This window comes from Pelobates fuscus, chromosome 4 (genome assembly GCF_036172605.1).
Source record: "Pelobates fuscus isolate aPelFus1 chromosome 4, aPelFus1.pri, whole genome shotgun sequence".
Lineage (NCBI taxonomy): Eukaryota > Metazoa > Chordata > Amphibia > Anura > Pelobatidae > Pelobates > Pelobates fuscus.
This window is the reverse complement of record NC_086320.1, coordinates 265,068,294-265,090,345: the sequence shown is the minus strand read 5'-3', so window position 1 is coordinate 265,090,345 and position 22,052 is coordinate 265,068,294. Positions and strand designations below refer to the sequence as shown.

General features: G+C 40.1%; 1 protein-coding gene across 1 annotated transcript in view; it reads right to left on the bottom strand.

Annotated features, from left to right (window-relative positions):
* MYRIP (myosin VIIA and Rab interacting protein) overlaps positions 1-22,052 on the bottom strand; it is a 727,567-nt gene that overhangs the window by 374,439 nt on the left and 331,076 nt on the right. Inside the window, exon 3 of the mRNA XM_063452086.1 lies at positions 20,191-20,412. Within this exon, the coding sequence (XP_063308156.1) occupies positions 20,191-20,412 (222 nt within the window). The remainder of the gene's footprint in view (positions 1-20,190; positions 20,413-22,052) is intronic.

The window sequence follows — 22,052 nt, the reverse complement described above, 5'->3', positions numbered from 1 at the left end:
GCACGCTGTCATTAATGCTAAAGGGTATGGATGCTAAATACACAGTATTAAGAACTAAGGGTATGCACACTTTTGGACAGGGGTTATTTCATTTTTTTTTTTTTTTGCCATGTTTTGTTTCATGATTGTGCCATTCTGTTATAACCTACAGTTGAATGTGAATCCAAAATAAATAAAAGAAATGTGTTTTGCCTGCTCACTCATATTTTCTTTAAAAATGGTACATATATTACCAATTCTCCAAGGGTTTGCAAACTTTTGAGCCCAACTGTATATATTTTATGTATATCATATACAAATATAGATTTTTTTTATTACTGCTCCTCCTGTTTTTCTCTCTATTGGTTACTTTTTCCTCACTTGATCTATAAACCAAATGGCAGTAAAATGCTTCAATCTGTGTACTGTAAAATACACACACACACACATATATATATATATATATATATATGATAGATAGATAGATAGATATACACACATACATATATATATATATATGGAAGGCAGGGCCTGAAGTTGTGGGAGGGGCTTGGTTCCCCTTCTTAAGGAGATTTGCATAACCAAACTTCCGGTCTGTGCAAATCGCCATTTTGCTGTTCTGAATCTCGTGGAAACACTTACCTGGTCCTACTACTCCTGATCAGCTCGCACATTGGTTCCTGACTCCTCGGAGACTCAGCGGATCTTTTTGTCTTCACAAACACCCTCCGACTGGTGCCATTCTCAAAACAAACCTTAAGTCACGGCTGCCCGTCGTGCTGCAGTCGCGGTCGCTTCGAATCATCATGGGCTAGCCATATAGTTCCTATAACCATCCGTTCGGGTTTGTTGTTCATATGATTCTTAGCATAAGAACGCTTAGCTTATACATTTCGTTACAATTTGATCAGTTTGGCGGGCTTTCGGGAGCAATCGCACGTACGCTTGTTCAAACTCACAAACTAAATTTGTATGATTTAGTTAAATAGCATATCGTTCGGTTATACGCACGCATAGCTTTGCTAAGGGAATGTTCATATATGTTACCGAACGCTCTATATTCGTGTATTAAACTGTCGATTAACTTAAATGGTGTATTTAGGTTGGTTATATCGGCCCCTGGTGGTCAGACTAATTATTACTTATTGTACTAGTTTAAAGCATATTTAGGTTAAATATTGTATTGGAGTGTTTAATTCAGGAATGGTCTACTCGCCTTTGGACCTGAATTTCAGACTAATTACATATATGTCTGGCATGATACATTCCGAATTCTAAATACTACCTGCAATCAATATAATGCACTTTTGTTTATAGCACATAGATATCTAAACACGTACAGATACACATATCATTTATAGTGTTCTAAACTGGCCACTTGGGGTCTTACGTGTAACTTCTACATTTATAGGTTAGGCCATCCTTGCAACCTTTGGTTCTTTGGTTCCAGTTTCCACATTAGGATAATCTACCTGGTAGGTATCTTGGTTGCAGGAGGGGATTTAAAGGTACATATCAATATAACCCTTATATAATTAATAATTACATTTAAAAACTCACTATTAATCTCATAGGTTCTACAGATCACCTATATTACCTTATCCGGCTAAATACTTGGCTCATCAGGTACGTCCTATTTCGCAATTTCACACGATTCCTCGTCACCGTCTATTCATAATCTAGTTATACACTAGCATTGAAGCATAGAAGCCTCTAGGTATGTTTTTCTGGCCTTCTATGCCTTACGTTAGTGGTCCCGTGAGGCCAACACCCATCCTCAAATCGGTGTTACGACATCCCCTCGGGCCAAATCATAGTTAGCCGCCTCGCATGGTTGCATAGAGAGGGCCTCACCTGTCACTCCCATTCTGTCTTTTGCTGTTTCTTGTCACAGAGGGGCCAACTCCCCGCCATAATGTCAATGGCCTCGTACCCCACTCAGGCCAATTCATAGGTAGTGCCTCTCACAGCCGCTTGGCAACTAGCAGGGCCTCACCTGTCACCTATCGTCTTAATTGTTTCGCCGCTTGGCACTAGTTAAGTCAGCCAGTGAAATATTACCCTAGGTAAAACTTCTAATTTATTTTATAGCATGTCACAACTACCAGAAGGCGAGGAAGAACTATCTATCCCTAGTACACCAGCTAGATCAGTCACTCCATCTCGGGGAGGCGACAATGCAAGCCCTTCATCTCTCCGGTCCTGGACCATTCCTAGGATCACCGCCGAATTGAGGAAAAGGAATATTCCATACCCAGCTACGGCTAGGAAAGCCGAATTATATAGACTTTTGAACACTCAAACTGATAATACAGGGGCTGATGAAGGGTCTAGTAGCGGTCAGTCTTCTGATCTGCAGGCGGTATTGTCCTCAGTCATAACCTCCTTACCGAGAGGCTGGATAAAATGGACACAGATAGCCAACAGCATTCATAAAAGGCTCTGGGTAATAATGACACGGCGGTTGTCCCCGGCCCTTCCCATAGTAATATTCCAACTGGTCCTAGAGATCCTCATATTATTAACCCGGCACACTTGGTGCCTGCTAATTTAAAAAAGGACATCTTGGAGGGGAAGGATGTAAATTTGGTATCACTACTCATTGCCTCCCAAGATGTCCTGGAAAATAAGACATATGCTTATGGTGACGTATCGGTGGTACTTAAAGCTTGGGATCCCAGACTGAATCGTAAGCTGTCCATCCCTGAATTCGTATTGGCTTTTGGGATCTACAGGAATGTAGTATGCTCAGTGCATCAAAATAGGAGGGAGGAATTGGATCTCTAACTCCACAAGCTGGTGGATTTGGGGCACAAGTACGGTGGTACGTCTTTTTACGACTACCACCGTGCTTTCGCCGAAAAGGCGTCGGCGGCTCTATCCCAGTTTAGTTATCAAGTAGACTGGAGTGTGCTGGATACGGAGCTTTTTAGTCGACACTTTGCGGGCCTAAAGACACCAGCTTGTGCCATTTGTGCTTCCAATTCTCACACGGCAAATCTATGTCCCAATACCCCGGAGGTAAATACCTTCTACCCCCCCTCCCAATATGATACTCACAGGGAGAACAGCCAAGGTCCTTAAGCATAAACTGGGCCGCGATATAGTATTTCTGGGGAAGTCGCAAGTATGCAACAACTTTAATACAGGCACTTGTGGGTACAGTGCCTGTAGGCTACTTCATGTTTGTTCCCTATGTTTCCGTGCTCACTCCAAAGCAATGTGCCCAAATAAATTATACCCCAAGCAGTACTTATCGTCTCTTGATGTCTCACTGCTGAGAGAGTTGTTATGTGATCACCCATCTCAACACCTAGTGGAATTTTTGGTGACAGGTTTCACGTCGGGATTTCACACAGGTATTATCCACATGCCTATTGGGGTCTTAGAATGTAAGAACTTACAAACAGCCGTAGCGGACCCTGACGCTATTGACCGACTACTACAGAAAGAAATTGACCAAGGGTTTGTAATTGGCCCTTTTGATTCTCCACCTTTTGCGGTATGGAGAACTAACCCCATAGGTCTGGTCACGGGTAAATCCTCTAACAAGCAAAGGTTGATTCTTGACCTCTCTGCTCCCCATGCATCATCTACACCAAGTCTTAACTCACTCATTCCGTCAGAAGAATTCTCTCTGCAATACGCAACTATAGATAATGCCATCACGGCCATCCTCTCAGCAGGAGTGGGCGCATGGCTTAGTAAAACGGACATAGTGAATGCATTTAAGCTACTCCCTTTTCATCCATCCCTGTGGCATTTACATGGTGTTAAATGGCAAGAGGTATATTATTTTTTTACACGTCTCACATTCGGTTCCAAGAGCAGCCCACGTATTTTTGATATGTTTGCCGAGACGTTGTGTTGGATATTGCTTAAGACCCATAGATGCCCCACCATTATTCATTATTTGGATGACTTTCTTTCCATAGAAAGTAACCTCTTACCTCCCAGTAGCCTCCTGGCTACGACACGACTGTTCACACAACTAGGAGTACCTATTTCACCTACTAAGACTGAAGGTCCCGATACGGTCATCAACTTCTTGGGGGTTGTGCTTGATTTTGTACATATGCAGGCTAGCCTCCCCAGGGAGAAGATCGAACACACACTGGCCACCATTGACCTTTACTTAGCAGGACACTCATGTAATAGAAAGGAGTTGCAATCCCTGTTGGGTTCACTTAATTTTGCCATGAAAATTATACCTTAAGGGCGGGCTTTTATATCCCGGCTGCTCAGTTTATTTCCTCCTTTTCAGACCGATTCCTCCCGCATAACGATAGATGTACATGCCACCGCTGACTTACGCATGTGGAGGGAGTTTTTGCTGCACTGGAATGGGAAGAGCATTTTCGTACTGGTATTGACAGATAAGTCTGTATCTATTTGGACAGATGCTGCGGCCACTTCCGGATTTGCCGCTATTTTTGGCAATGGATGGATGTGGTGCAACTGGCCAAAGGAAATTGCTGAGATTCCAGAATTCAAGGACACATCCGCTTTATTTGAGCTTTATCCCATTGTAGCAGTAGCTGTTAAATGGGGAGCTGTCTGGTCAGGGAAGTCGGTGCGCTGCTTCTTGGACAACATGGCAACATGCCATATTGTTAACAAAGGACATTCCTCTTCCCTGGCCATCATGCGATTTATTAGGAATCTCACATGGCAAGCAGCAAAACACAGTTTTTTTCTAAATTGCATACATGTTCCTGGGGTTCTCAATATTGCCGCTGACCATTTATCCCGATCTCGTTTTCAAGAATTCCGGGCGTCACTACCCACAGCGGCCCTAATACCTACTCCAGTACCACAGTGGCCGGAGATGGTCCTGGATTAAACAGGTTACTCACTCACGGGTCTCACCTCGCAAAATTAGGGCTTTCTGTTAACACTAGAAAGGTTTATGGCAGGGCTTTTCATATTTTCAATAGATTTGTGATAGACTACAACATTTCAGACAAATGATTGCGTTCATTTATTTTTGCCACCTTCACCTAAAACTATCTTTCAACACCATTAAATTATATATCACTGGTATTCAACACCACATCCTCACCATGTGGCCTGATAAACAACGTTTCCTGTCCTCTTATCAGGTAAAGTCCATACTGAAAGGTATCAAGGACTCCACCCCGGCACCCACGCCGTCCAGACTACCTATACACGATCTTCTATTCCAGTCACTGTCGAATCTTTTAGATACTTCACCTTTTGAAACTCACACAAACCAGGTCATTAAAACGGCCATCTACTTGGCGTTCTATGGGTTCCTTTGGCCCAAAGAGTTTACCACCGCTAATTATAACACCCCAAACTTCCTCACAAGAGCCAACCTAGTTAAAACACACGACCACTATTCACTGTTCCTACATCATACAAAAACCAGTATGAAGGGACAGACTGTCACTATTACCTATTACCCTACTGACAATAAATGGTGCCCCATTGTAGTCTTCGACCAGTACCTTTCTTCCATTTCACTAACACCACATTAACCACTACTGGCATTATACGGTAATACTCTGACGATCAGTAAGTTCATGCTCTACGTAAGAACATTGTTAGTACGTTTGGGATTAAACCCGGCTAAATATTCCGGTCATTCATTTCGAATAGGAGCGGCTACTACCGCTTCAAAGAAGAATATCCCGGCACACATCATTAAAATAATGGGCCGCTGGAAGTCCACAGCTTACACCCGATACATTCCCCAGCCAGTTCAAGAAGTACGCCTAGCATTCAAGAATATAATTGTGTGATAATCTTATACTGTATTGTAGGCTGAATAAACTGGTTAAATCTTTTTGCCCTCTTTTATTTCAGGCCTACTGCGTCATCAGTTACGGCACACCACAACTGACTTTTTCATTTCCTGTTTGTTTTAAGTTGCTAACTCTACGGCTTTATGCCTTGACCACAAATGGAAGGCAGGGCCTGAAGTTGTGGGAGGGGCTTGGTTCCCCTTCTTAAGGAGATCCAGCCCTTCACTCACTACCGTCTCAGGTCTAGAGATTTGTCCCACCCACCACCACTCCTTTTTAATCATTTCTTGAGGTAGGCCTTCTTTTATTTCAGGCCTACTGTGTCATCAGTTACAGCACACCACAACTGACTTTTTCATTTCCTGTTTGTTTTAAGTTACTAACTCGGCTTTATGCCTTGACTACAAATATATATATGCACAAGATCCAGCGCACTCACTCTTGTTGTATTATTTGGCCCCCAGCAGCACCCCATTTATGCATGTTCAGGTGAGTGCAGCCACCCCCCCCCTATATATATATATATGATTTTGCCATTGTATCATTATGAATCTGTTCTATTTTGTAATTGTGCAAATGGCTTATATGATGCCTTTGAAAATAATTCTTCTTAAATAACTTTGATTATAACATTATTAAGACAATATTTGTAGATCATTTCTAATTCTAATGCTAGATTAACAGAGAACATATTTAGTGCAGTTTTTTATTTTGAAATTTACAAGCTAATGGTTACGATTTCTTTTATATATATATATATATATATATATATATATATACACACACCCACACACATATATACATATATAATGTATATATTTTGCAGTACACTGATTGGCATATTTTCACACCCTTTTGGCTCCTCTGTTTTGGTTCCCATACTGCGATTTCCATAACAAAATTCTGAGATAGCAAACTTTCAATTGGCTAACATTCAGGTGTCCTGACATATTTCCTGTTTTTGGAAAAAAACGGTTCCGCCGAGCCAAATTTTCTCATTGTATGCAAGTCTATCCACATTGATGTTTCTGTTCAATGACTGCAGGGTTGGTTGGATCTGACAGATTAGATCAGACTAAAATGTGGATTCAAAAATAAAAAGTCACTGGAAAACTGCTTTAATAAAATAAAATGCCCTGTACAAAAAAGCACAAAGTCTGCTATCATATATGTCATGATTATTTAGCTTTCAATGCAATGACTTCATTCACGAAGGAGCACAGCCAGGTACATCCTAAATAGAATGAATTTAATGAGCTTGTTGCCAATGTTCGAGCCAGAAATCAGTGCATATAGACATCAAGTCACTCTTGCAGAAACTAATTTGTTATCATTAGTCATGGTTATGGAGACAAACAACATTGATTATGTCTTTAGAAAACCAAGTGAACAATAGCAGTCATGTTAAATTAAAAAGGGCATTGCACAGATGCATAATGTATACAGTAGCTAACTTAGCTCATGAGTTTTATTTAAAACATCTAGAATATATTAAAACATATGCTTGTTTTATATATATATATATATATATGGGAGCACAAGCACAGGAGATATTAATTGAAATGGAGTGAAATTTCTCAAACTATTTATTTAAAAAATAAAAGGCGTCAAATATTTTTCAACTCAGCAATGATGTCTGTTAATAAAAATAATTGAGGTTCATTAAAAGGGATATTTTTATACTTGCTGTAACTGTTGTTTTCCTGATTTTTTTTTTGCATGGGAGCATATACAATTGAGTTAGGGGGAAAAAAATAGATCTTTACGAAAAAGGCCTCCTTGTCTTTCTGATACTCAGCAGTTTGTGTTCCAAAGATACAACAGTAAATATAAGCCTAGTTAGGAGAGGGAAAACATATGCTGCCATGGATTATAGCCTGGAAAAGAAAATTGCTTGTGTATTTTCCTATTCCTAGCTAAATGTGACAGCATATACAACTGGGTAATATCAAAGTTATAATTACTAGGGCTATACCAGAAAGGAAGAAGCAACCTGAACGATATGTCTTAAAATATAGACAGAAGAATAAAGTATTCATTAAAAAGCTAAAGGTATCATAACTAAGCAACATCAATATATATGTAATATCCCAAGGTGAAAATACCTCTAGTGTGAAAGTATTAAAGGCACAAGCAGAATAAAAGTATACATCAAACATGGCAACCATGCAACATTCACCCGAAATGGATGATAATGGTATCCAGTAGACATGTGCATTTGTTGCGCTCTTCCTTAAACAAGTTAATTTGTTGACTTTGAATATTTGAGGATCTTTCACTCCAATGTTCCCCTTTCTAACATTGCAAAGAGCTGTGGAATAAGTTACCACTATAGAAATGCCTATAATAGTAATTCTTTCTTTTCTTTCCATCTTATAAATCGAGAGAAGTATGCATCATTTTTTGGGGTTCATAGATGGGAAGCTATGGTTTGGTCCTTTTTGATATTCCATCTTGTTTTAGAGGTTTAATTATGTTTTGAATTTGCAATTTTTGTATTTCTCATTATAGATCTATATACCCGCTTTCTTACATAGGTACTTCAGGCCCCTCAATTGTTTGATATTTATATTGTCATTAGAATAATCCATTGTCCATTTGTCCTGTCCTGATTCCTGTTTTTTTTTTACTACTTTAGATTTTGGGAGTTTTTTTGCCTACAACTTGCGGGGCTTACTATTTTCCCTCTAAGACTCTGGGCCTAACTTGCCAGCCTGGCAGTCTCCAGCTGCGCATGTGTGCAATTAGGGGCCTCTCTCTAGCAATCCGATCATGGATCCTGAGACATACTTTCCCACCCAACTTCATCGCATCTGTGAGGCTTGTTTTGCTCATTCTTATTATTTTTAGAAATTTATGTGCACTTTCTGGATTTTTTTTTTTTACATGCACTAGTTAATCCTGGATTCAGTAATCAACACAACTGGGTGTTGGTGGTTGTTTAGGATTGAGTATGCGCTCATTTACTCCCCCTCTTTGTCTAATGACCACTCTCTTTCTACCTTTGTTTGGTGTTTTTTGGAGCTATATATATATATATGGTTTGTATGTAGATGGACCTCCAACCCTTTGATAAAGGCTGTAAAAAGAACACTGTAGCATTAGGAATGCAAACATGTGTTCAGTTCATTTCATTTTTTCCATCTTTTTTTTTCTTGTTTGCATGTATATTCAGCACAATAGATGTATATATCTTCTAATATCAATGAGGTAGATTTTGAGTGCATTGTATTGCATTGAGTGCTGCTGTGGTTACATTGTTACATAGTTACATAGCTGAAAAGAGACTTGCGTCCATCAAGTTCAGCCTTCCTCACATTTGTTTTTTGCTGTTGATCAAAAAGAAGGCAAAAAACCCAGTTTGAAGCACTTCCAATTTTGCAACAAACTAGGAAAAAAATTCCTTCTAGACCACAGAATGGCAATCAGATTTATCCTTGGATCAAGAAGTTATTACCCTATATTGAAAAATTATAACCTTGAATATTCTGCTTTTGCAAGTATGCATCTAGTTGCTGTTTGAACATCTGTATGGACTCTGATAAAACCACTTCTTCAGGCAGAGAATTCCACACCCCTATTGTTCTTGCAGTAAAAAAAAAATGTCTTTGCCTTAGACAAAATCTTCTATCTTCCAGTCTAAACACATGACCTCGTGTCCTATGTAAAGTCCAGTTTGTGAATAGATTTCCACACAATGTTTTATATTGGCCCTGAATATATTTGTATAATGTTATCATATCGATGTTTTTCTAAACTTAAGAGGCTTGTGCATGCTTTACGCCTAAGTGCATAACTTGGCATTTTTCTAAATTAAATTTAATCTTCCATTTGAGTGCCCAGTCCCCCAGTCTATCTAAATTCCTCTGCAGCAAAGTAATATCTTGCTCACGTTGTATTACTTTACAGAGTTTTGTGTCATCTGCAAACACTGAAACATGACTTTCAATGCTTTTTTTCAAGATCATGGTTATATGAATATGTTTTACTTTTAACCACCAGAGGCAGTGGTTTTCCACAGAGCTGTACGTAATTTTGTGATAGCTTTAAGTCTGATCTTTTTATACTTTGTGCATCCTCATACAAATATTGAACATTTTATTTTGTAGGCCTGACCTTTTTCCCCTAAAACAGTAGCACTTTCGGTTTAATTATGTTAGTATCCAGGAGGGTGACCTCTACACTCTCTCTGAGAAGATGACGATGAGCCATTGGATACATAAGACTAAACCACTCTCTGCTCCTCAACCCAACTTTTTTTTTTTTTTTTTTTATGATGTTAGAGGTTCCCTTTAATAGCTTATGTTTGCTGGTGTATCTTATCCCTTTTTTCCATATTGCTGCTGAATACTTGCACACATCTTGTTCTAATTCATCATCAAGTATTGATATTTAGTTTTGATGTTTCACAATTTTTCACCATGCAATTTTTCACCCCACAAATTAAAATAAATATGTTTTTTTACAGAAAATGAAAGAAACAATTAGCTAAATAGTTTCACAGCTGTTAGCAGCTGTTAATTGCCAAATGTTCACATTTCTTTTTCCTGTCATTGTGGAAACTCTGTGAACGTTAGTAAATATCACAGCTCTTTTTTGTGACTTATGAGCATAGCTAGCTACATTTTCCATATATGCTACTTTTTACGATAGTGCCCCATGAGAGCAGATTGATATTGCTTTTGTGTTTTTCATGGATGTTCTTGTTCATTCTAGACCAGCAAATGTAGTCTTATGAGCATCATTGTATCTCTGTTCTTATGACTGAGAAGCGTCATTTATTTTCGGTAGCTATATCTGTAACACCCATACAGCCACAACGTTATACGCCTCGTTTGTACATTTTTTCGGCTTTATAATAGCTAAAATTCAATTTTGCATACAATGACTTAGAGTCTGTTTAACATTTGCAATCTATTGTGCATGTTTTCATCTCAGTATTGTACTGCCCAAGGAATATTGCTATGCAAAGTAAAAAGCATGATTTCAAAAACTTTCCAAAGAAAATTACTCATGATGCCTTGAGAACACGAAGTCAGTGTTACAAATAATAAAACCATCTAATTTGTTCAATCAATTCTAAAGACAGCATAATAAGTCTTCAAATTCTAGGACAATCAACAGCTCTCAAATACAATGAATATTCAGTAAGCTATGTTAAGTCCTTTGCTGTTATGCTGATTGCTGTCTGAGCACAAAATGTTTTAAAGGAACAACCAAGCACCATAGTCACTACAAGTGTAATGTTGTGGTTTTGGAGCCAGGCGTGAGGGGTCTGTAGGGTACTGCTCTTTGCCTCTGGTGCAGCTTAGTGAAAGCCAGAAGGTCCTGTTTAGTAGCTTTGGTTACTTCTCCTACGCAAATCCCTGCACCACTGGAATTAGCACAGTGAAGAGAGCTTTGGACTTTCAGTCACCTATAATGGAAGCATGAGTGGTGTCTGGTGAACCCCAGATAAGTAGTCAAACCATTCTAAAACTATTTCACTACTTCCAATGCAATTACTGTAGAAGTTATGATTCTCTTTAATGTGTATGCAACCATTGTAACCCCCTTAAAATTAAGGGGATACTCTAAGACCATGACCACTACAGCAAGCTCCAGTGGCTATGGCACCAGAAGTCCCATGGCAAAGTCCGATGGTAAACTGTCAAACTATTTAATAATGCTTTGACTTGGCACATTTACTAATGGCAAATTGGCACAAGTTACTAAACAATTATCCTCTTAACACTTTCACTATTAAAAATCCCAACAACAACATTTATATGAACCTCATAGTGTTGCACAGTTAGCAAACACATTTAGCATAAAACAGCAATGCCCACGAAAGCTATTTCACCGGGCAATTGTTATTCTAGCGCAACTTGCCCTTCATTGGAGTGACCTCAAGATAAATCAATTTCTACATTTGTATCTGCACACAAATAACTAGAGGAAAAAGATTAATATGCATGGAAATTCTTAAAGGTTAAAATTGTATATTTAATAAAAAGTGATCACCAAAGGGTGTATTTACAATATGTCAAATCTATTTTTTTCTGGCTTCACAGCAAATTTCAGCCCAAATGCAAATATCTGCTATGTCAGCAAAAAAGAAATGTACGGAAACCAATAAATACATTTTCATTTGCATTGTCACAGTCTATGAGAATTAATGACTTGTAGGAAATTGTATAGTCCCCCGGTGAGGTAGACTCAATCCCAGAAAGCCTTGTATACACCTCCTTCTTTACACTTCTCCAATGGGAAATTCTCCTGTTAGCCATTTAACCAACCAAAGGGGAAGGAGGCCAGCAGGAACATAAAGCACAACAGATCTAAGCTCTGGCTCCACCACCCTAAAAAACATGAGGTGCCTCATGAAGCATGATCACATATATAAAAATAAATTTACCTATAAGCATGATAATATGGTCACAGTCTACAAGAATCCATTAACTGTGAGATATGTATACACAAGCAACATGGACACAAGCCATACAAAGACAGAATGGGCATGTAAAATGGTCCATGAAAGGCAAAGGCAAAACCCGACTATTGAATTTTTCATGCCAAATCAAGCAAGTATGCAAAAACATTAAAATTAATATCAAAATATCAAACATTTGCCAAACATGTGCAAAGAGGACCAGGTGTCCATTTTACAAATCAACCTCATGGAAACCCCAAGATGAAAAGTTTAAGAGGTAGCCACCACTCAAAGAGGATGAGCAATAATCCTGCCAGGTACTAGTTTACTTGTCAAGGAATACGCTTGTCAAATCAGAGACTTAAACAAGAAAGCCAAGGAAACAAAGCATTTTGATCCATTCTCAGTGTCATGGGGTCTTACCCCTACTAACAGTAAATGGTGAATCCCATAAACAAAGGTATTAAATATCAATATAATCGCATATAAAGGGTATCTGGTCCATCTGTTTCTTTTCTTTTTGATTTATATTTTAAAAGATCATCTCTCAGTTTTATTTCTCTTTCTATCTTTTTCCAATTTTTTTTCTCATCGTAGCCTTTTTTGTAAGAAGTCCTGTTTAATACTCAAGGTTTGTTCTTCATAAGTGGTTACATCCATATAGTTCCTTTTTATCCTCCAAAACTGGCCCTTAGGGGCATTTTCTAGCAATGGAGAGTAGTGACCACTATCTCTTCCAATAAAGCTGTTGGCATCAATGGTTTAAAATAAGTCTTCGTTGTAATATATAAAAATCTGTAAATCTAAAAACACTACTTCTGTTTTGCTCTATATAGTATTTAATTCGATACGTCATGAATCTTAATAGCTATGTTCATTATAAAAAAAGACTCCTCCTAGTTAGACATAAAGAGGTTTGCATAGCTAGACGCAAACATGGTCTCCATGGCCGTACCTTTAATTTGTATAAAAGAGGTATTAAAAAAGATGTATCATCGGGCCTTAGAGTGGTCGAACTTAATGTAAGAAAGATAAAGACAAAGCTAGTAAATAGCCAAGCTCAGGATATTAGAAATACGGTGAACAAATAAGTCAGGTCAGGATACCAGAAATACACTAAGTCAAATACAATAAGGTTACATAGTTATATAGCTGAAAAGAGACATGCGTCCATCAAGTTCAGCCTTTCTTATATGTGTTTTTGCTATTGATGCAAAAGAAGACAAAAAAAAAACAGTCTGAAGTGCTTCCAATTGTGCAACAAACAAGGAAAACGTTCATTCTTGACCCCAGATTGGCAGTCAGATATCTCCTTTGATCAAGAAGCTATTACCCACCTAATTAAACATTATATCCCTGTATATTGTGTTTTTGCAAGTATTTATCCATTTGCTGTTTAAACATCTGTATAGACTCTAATAAAATGGTCAATAACAAATATCAAGAGAGATCTACTATAATCACAAAACGTGTATCGAGACAGAAACAATTATAGAGCCCAAATTAGCATAATATAGGCTTACATGAGTTCTGATTGGTCCACGTCATCTCTGCAACTACAAAAAGATTGATAATGTGGTCACTTGGATGACGTGATCACTTCAAGGGAGAGCTTGATGTCACACTATTTGAACAAATAAAACACACACCATTCAAGCGGGCAGCATCTAAGACTATGGAGGAAAGTAATGACTGTGGCTGCGACTTGAAGAGGAGAGCAAAGTGGCAGCGTGCAACGAGGAGAGTACCCCAGGCATGTGGAGCAGGTAAGTTTGGTATGAAGAGGACGTAATGGATGAAAAGGACTTGCTGAAGTACTTAGTACCTCCATATGATAATTGATCCCTACTACACATTCAGGGTGTGAAGAAGCAGACATCTGAAATCGTATCATCCTTGATAAACATACAAAACAACCATATGGTGAACGGAAGTGAATATACTGTAAAGATATATAAAGGAAAATACAGCTCTTATAATATTTCAAGATAAAGTGAGTTTAAAAATTTGCCCCACATAACGTGCTGTCCAACACAGGTTGCTGAAAGATAAGTGTGTTTATAATACATATGTATATGCAATTCTCAGCAATTTATTGAATGAAGAATTCCACTGTGTTCTTAATTTTCCAAGATCTTTTTCATGTTTTTTTACTACAACATTCTTATCTGTATTTTTTTTAAAGACAGATCGTAGTAAAAGTAATTTCAGGTCAGTTGATGCTTGAAGTAGGAGTCAATGCGAAATTCCAAACCATACTAACTGTGAAAAGAATGGTCTTCCCTAAAGCACATGCTAACCAGCAAAATCTGGTAAAAAGCCAACCAAATTCAATTGGATATATATCACTGCAATCAATATGACCTGTGCAGCATGACAGTGCATTCACAGAGATCTGAGCATTCCAAAGACATATACTCTTTTTCCAGGGACTACATCGCGATCAATGAAAACATGCATGTGATAAATGTCTTGAGCACTGCCTCTTCTCACTCTGAATGCCCTTGAAAATAACTCAACACAACCTTAATATATATGCTCTTTACAGTCTTATAACCTGCTAATCCCCAGATACATGTAGGCAACCACCCTAATGATAAATTCACACAGTGCTAGGTTAGCAAAGGTCTTTCACAATTCTTTCCTCCTATCTCAATCCCGGGGTAACCTGTCAATCACCAATAAACTAAAGCTTTAAATCAGCACGATGTGAGGTTGTTACCCACAACCCCTTTATGTTAGTGGCTCTGTGACCAATTCCCTTGCCAGTTTCCTATAAAATCTTGCTTTTTCCCCATTGCATGTGCCATGACTAAATAAAATGCAAAGAAGTCATCCCACAAGACATTATGATCAGTTAGAGATCCATGTGTACACTTGCTATTCTCACATAGTCCTATGTCCAATGCCAGCTTTTGGGAAAAATAATTAATCTCTGAAGATCAGTCAATGGTGAAGTTGAAGGGCTCAAACATTTGAATCAATGGTGCTTTTTTATATTTCAGTTTATGTTTCAAGTTTTTTTTTTTTTTTGTTTTAAATGGATTCCTCTATTAATCCACTATAATGAATTTAAAAGGAAACTCTTAGCACAAAAAAATCATTTTAATGAAGCAGCTTTCGTGCATGGACTGTATGCTTTTTCTCAGGCAATTAAAACATTTCTGTTTTGGAAAAAAACCTGAAGTGGCTATCAAAGTAACAGCCAGTGGAGGCACTTCTTCGAGAACACCTTTTAAAATCCAAGGTACTTACATTAGGCCTCATCACGCATAGCACAATGAAATTAAGGGCTGTTAATGCTTCCCATACATTGCTGCACATGTGCAGTAGGTTCCCAATGTGAAGCACTGGATTGGATTGAGATTTATTTATTTTGAAATTCTATTTTAAATTGGATTAATAAAGCAATAATGACATCATTACAAAACCAAAGGAGTAAACAGAAAATAATATCAAACAATGGTTAACATGTAAATGTTTTATTTGTGAACATAACTTAAAAAGAAGAACAAAACATGCCCCCGGAAGGAAACAAAATGTGGCCCCACCAAAAATACATATATATTTAGATATAGTTCTAGGTACCTATGAGATTTAGAAGCATAATTGTATATTTTTTAACCCAAGACTGTTCCTTAAGAAATTAGAGGGACACTCCAGACCCCTGAAGCACATTCGCTTGCTGCAATGTTTTATGTGTGAAGAGTGTGTCATCATTCTACAAAAAGTGCAGATTTATCATAAATATACACTTTTATGAATTAACTCTGTTACACACTCCCTCGCTGTCAATCAGACAACCAAATTGGTTACTTTCTGATTGTTTTGCTCAGCGGAACTAAACTCTAGAGGCAGACAGTGATTTTAATTTTTTTGTATTAGGGCAGTGGAGTATCCCTTTAAATAATGTGATGGCTTTGATGATTTTTGTTGTTGGTATAGCAACATCATTCTTCACTAGTGATGTCGCGAACATAAAATTTTCAGTTCGCGTACTGTGAACGCGAACTTCCGCAAATGTTCGCGAACCGGGCGAACCGGGCGAACCGCCACAGACTTCAAAAGGCAGGCAAATTTTAAAACCCACAGGGACTATTTCTGGCCACAATAGTGATTGAAGGGGGAGGGAGACCTACTCTCCTTCCCCCCTGGCCCCCACCCCTGGGCGGCGGGTGGGGGCCATAAAGATAATGAGGGGGGGACCTACTGTCCTCCCCCTCTCCGGCCCCAAACCCTGGGCGGTGGGTGGGGGCCATAATAAAAATGAGGGGGGGGGACCTACTGTCCTCCATGCCCTGGCCCCCACCCCTGGGTGGCGGGTGGGGCCATAAAGATAATGAGGGGGTACCTACTGTCCTCCCCTTCTCCGGCCCCCTGATCTACTGTCCCCCCATCCCCCACCCCTGAGCGGTGGGAGGGGGCCCTAAAAATAACAATAAGAGGGGGACCTGCGGGTGGTGGCCATAATGATATTGAGGGGGGGACCTACTGTCCTCCCCCCGGCCCCCACCCCTGGGCAGCAGATGGGGGCCATAAAGATAATGAGGGGGGGCCTACTGTTCTCCCCCCGGCCCCCACCCCTAGGCGGCGGGTGGGGGCCATAAATATAATGAGGGGGGGACCTACTGTCCTCCACCTCTCCGGCCCCCACCCCTGGGCGGCGGGTGGGGGCCATAATGATAATGAGGGGGGGCCTACTGTTCTCCCCCTGGCCCCCACCCCTAGGCGGCGGGTGGGGGCCATAAAGATAATGAGGGGGGGACCTACTGTCCTCCACCTCTCCGGCCCCCATCCTTGGGCGGCGGTGGGGGCCATAATGATAATAAGGGGGGGGACCTACTGGACTCCCCCCCTGGCCCCCACCCCTGGGCGGTGGGCGGGGCCATAAAGATAATGAGGGGGGACCTACTGTCCTCCCCCTCTCCGGCCCCCACCCCTGTGCGGCGGGTGGGGGCACTAAAAAAACAATAAGGGGGGGACCTACTGTCCCCACCTGGCCCCCACCCCTGAGCAGCGGGTGGGGGCCCTAAAAATAACAATAAGGGGGGGACCTACTGTCCCCCCCAGCCCCCACCCCTGAGCAGCGGGTGGGGGCCCTAAAAATAACAATAAGGGGGGGGGGACCTACTGTCCCCCCCCGGTCCCCACCCCTGAGCGGTGGGTGGGGGCTTTAAAAATAACAATAAGAGGGGAACCTACTGTCCCCCTTGGCCCCCACCCCTGAGTGGTGGGTGGGGGCCCAAAAAATAACAATAAGAGGGGGACCTACTGTCCCCCCGGCCCCCCACCCCTGAGCGGTGGGTGGGGGCCCTAAAAAAAAACAATAAGGGGGGGACCTACTGTCCCACCCTGGCCCCCACCCCTAAGCGGCGGGTGGGGGCCCTAAATACAAATGGGGGGACCCTAGTCACCCCCTCACCCCCCCAAAAAAATATCCCCTACCTACCCCCTCACCCATGTGCGTCTCCCGCAGGACGTCACGCGCACGCCAACGTCGTCAATAACGTGGGCGGACGTGGGGGTATAATTTGCCGTGGATCCGCAGCGCCGGCATCCATTAACATGCTGCAAGAGTCAGTCACACAAACGCACGGCCGCTGGACGCAAATACCATAAGGTGATTAGGAATACGTTAAAGTATATGTGTGTCAATATGTGTGTCAGTGTATGTATATGTGTGTCTGTGTATCTGCATGTGTGTCAAGGTGTGTATCTGTGTGTCAGGGTATGTGTCTGTATGTGTGTCAGGGTATGTGTCTGTATGTGTGTCAGGGTATGTGTCTGTATGTGTGTCAGGGTATGTGTCTGTATGTGTGTCAGGGTATGTGTCTGTATGTGTGTCAGGGTATGTGTCTGTATGTGTGTCAGTGTATGTATCTCTGTACATCTGCTTGTGTGTATCTGCATGTGTATCAGAGTGTGTGTCCGTCTATTCCAATGTCATTGCTGAGGGGGGACTTAATGCTCATGCCACATACTCACTAGGTCTTCCTTGCAGAAATGCTTTGAAGCAATTATTTTCTACTGGGTATTCCTACTGTGAGGATGACCAACATCATTTCACTGAGTTAACTCCATGAAACAGCAGTAGGCGCCTCTAGTGACTGTCTGGTAAACAGCAACTAAAGGTAGTCTTAATCCCGAAACATAAACAATGCAGTTTCAGATTTAGATTGCAGACTACAGGGTCAGGGCTGGACTGGGGATACAAAGCAGCCCTGGAAAAAAAAATCTATGCCAGCCCCATAAGTCATTGCGCCATATATTGTCGCATGTAATATGTAAGGCTATGCCTTGCCACCCCAGATGATTGAGTAATATATATATATATATATATATATATATATATATATATATATATAAAAATCAAAAAAATACCGGCACTCTAGGCTTTCTTCATCCAATTTATTGTATGAATCCCAAACTGTCAACGTTTCAGCTCCCGATTTCATGTGTCCTGATGAAAGCTGAAACGTTGACAGTTTGGGATTCATACAATAAATTGGATGAAGAAAGCCTAGAGTGCCGGTATTTTTTTGATTTTTCTGTATCTATCTGACTTGGCACCGGTTATTTAATTGCTATTTAGTTGGAGTGCAGGAGCCTTATTTCATTTTATATATATATATATATATATATATATATATATATATATATATATATATAACAGACAGACACTCAGACGGTCACTAGAGGCGCTTCCTGTGTCACTGCGGATTGGCTGAGATCATCAAACTTGATGATCTCAGTCATAGAGGCAGAGACCAGCACGGCGTTGGGAAAAAAAAGGTGAGTAAAACACTATTTTTAAAAACAAACACAGACATCACGACTGACACACACACACACACACACACCATGACAGACATACACACACCATGACAGACACACCATGACACAGACCATGACACAGACAGACACACACACACCATGACAGACACACACACACACACACCATGACAGACACACACGCACACACACACACACACCATGACACAGACAGACACACACACACCATGATACAGACACACCATGACACAGACACACACACATGACACAGACACACACACCGTGACACAGACACACACACCGTGACACAGACACACACACCGTGACACAGACACACACACCATGACACACACACAATGACACAGACAGACACACACACACACACAGCATGACACAGACACACACACACACACACAGCATGACACAGACAGACACACACACACAGCATGACACAGACACACACACAGCATGACACAGACAGACACACACACACAGGACAAAGACAGACACAGACAGACACACACAGCATGACACAGACAGACACACACAGCATGACAGACACACACACACACACAGCATGACACAGACACACTCCCACTGACATACATACATGTTGCTACCTGTGTGGGTGGGCAGACTGATAGGTCTGCTGGCGGCCGCAGGGAGAACTTGAATGGCGGCCGCAGGGGAAGCTCTTCTTGCGGTCGCTGGGGGAGCAGGCTGTTCTGTCTCTGCTCCTACTCCCTCGCTCGCAGCTTAATGAGACCGGGGCCGGAATATGATGTCATATTCCGGCCCCGGTCTCATTAAGCTGCGCGCGAGGGAGGGGGAGCAGAGACAGAACAGCCTTTTTCCCCCAGCGGCCGCCAGAAGAGCTTCCCCTGCGGCCGCCATCAGGGATGGTGCACACAGACTACTTCAATATGAGGAATTGGTCTGGGTGCCTATATGTCCCTTTAAGGTTGTTTCAAAGGCATAACTAGCAGGTAGATCAAGAGGATCCTGAATACATTTATGGTCAATACTAGAAAAAAATAGATGAATATTGCAGGTGGAACAAATGTGAAATTAGCAGTGATAAAGCTGATTTTTTTTTTTCAGGTAGAGTGAGTTTAAGGTTACAAAAAGTAAATTGCTATTTCATTTGGCATGATTCTACAAAATTATATACCACCCTATTTTTAATGCTCAATGTAATAGAATGCCTTAGCAAGATTCTGTGTCTAATAGAAAATCTACCTTGTTTGCTGGCAGACATTGCAGATCCAAGCCTTTTCTTTCTTTTGATAGGCACTGCAGTTTTTACAGATATTAAACTTGCAATCCAGGCACTGCCTCTTGGAGTTGATGAGAAACGTGAAGGGGGAACAGCATCGAATGCAGCAGTGCTCATTAAACTTTTGCTGCTTCGACAGGATGGAGCATTTGTTACCTTCTTCATCCAGTTTTTGCCGCAGTTCACTGAAATAAGAAACAGTGCGTGTTGTTATTGATAAAATTAATATATATAAATATTATATACTATAAATTAAAATATACTCAAATAACAAAAATATATGGAATCTGACACTGCACATAAATATTTGTTAATGTCTATTACATTTTTTCCAGCTTGGCAGCTACATTTTACAAAATGTTCTATATAAATGATTACAAATAGAGTTTGCCACAATTTAATTTATGCCTTCCCAATCATGTGTGCTTTATCTGCTGAGTTACCTTTTTACACAGGCTGAAAAGAGATGTGTCCATCAAGTTCAGCCTTCCTCACATTTGTTTTTTGCTGTTGAAGCAAAAGAAGGCAAAAGAAAACAACCAAAAAACAGTTTGAAGCACTTCCAGTTTTGCAACAAACTAGGAAGAATGGCAGTCAGATTTATCCTTGGATCAAGAAGCTATTTTCTTTTTTTCTTTTTTTCATCTTTGTTCAGCTTTTTGTCATTAAGTGTATAATAAATTAATTTTTGCATTTCAACATATTGATTCTTTTTGGTGCATATTATATGCTATTGAGTGCGGTATTAATAGTTATTTATTTGTATATATTATTGAGGTCTTTATGGGGGTTACCTCTAATACCTGCACCATCCTGTAATAGAGTGCCAACACAATAATTATTATTGACCATTATATACCAAAGTTCTCCACCCAGAATGTAACGAAAGTGGTATACTGATAATTATTACTGAGAAATTAACATAGTTGGTAACGGTAGCTTGAAATGTTAATAGTAAATTACTGCTAATCTATTAGCTATAGTAGCCTAATAGCACTGAGTGAATAAATGATGAGTTGTAACCAACCAATACCTAAAAAGCCTGGTAGCAGCAAAATAGTGTTGTTAGTAAGGGTGAAATACGCCGAGTCTCACTGATGCGCGTTTCGCTGTTTAGCTCATCAGATGGGAACCGGGAAACTGACACTTGCCGGTTTTAAAAGAGGGATACAGCGATCGCATTGGCTAAAAGGTATTTGAATGTACCAATCATCTCTCTTAATGATTGAGAGAGTGTGAATACATGGAAAAAATGGAAGTGAAAGTGTCCTAAAATATACTTATAATAGCTATTGTAAGAAATGTTATACCAAAACCTTTACCCCTTAAGGACACATAACATGTGTGACATGTCATGATTCCCTTTTATTCCAGATGTTTGGTCCTTAAGGGGTTAATGATGTGATATAACTACAACGGAAAAATTAGATCCAAAATGTACAATGGAATAATGATATATATACACGGAGAGAGGGAAATACAAAAACTGTATCATATAATATGCCAATAAGGAATTCATACATTAAATATTAGATATATTATTGAACAATTAGAAGTATTTTATAGAGAAACTGTCATGAATTGGATTACAATATAATTAAATAAATTGAATATTTACAGATGTACATATAGAAAAGTTCAGTATATACCGTATTTTTCGCTCCATAAGACGCACCTGACCATAAGACGCACCTAGTTTTTTGAGGAGGAAAACAAGAAAAAAAATATTCTGAATCAAATGTTGTACTAAACTATTTAATAAACTACCAGTATAAACTACCAGTATATCAGAATAATATTTCAACCATGTAAAGTGAACAGTGGC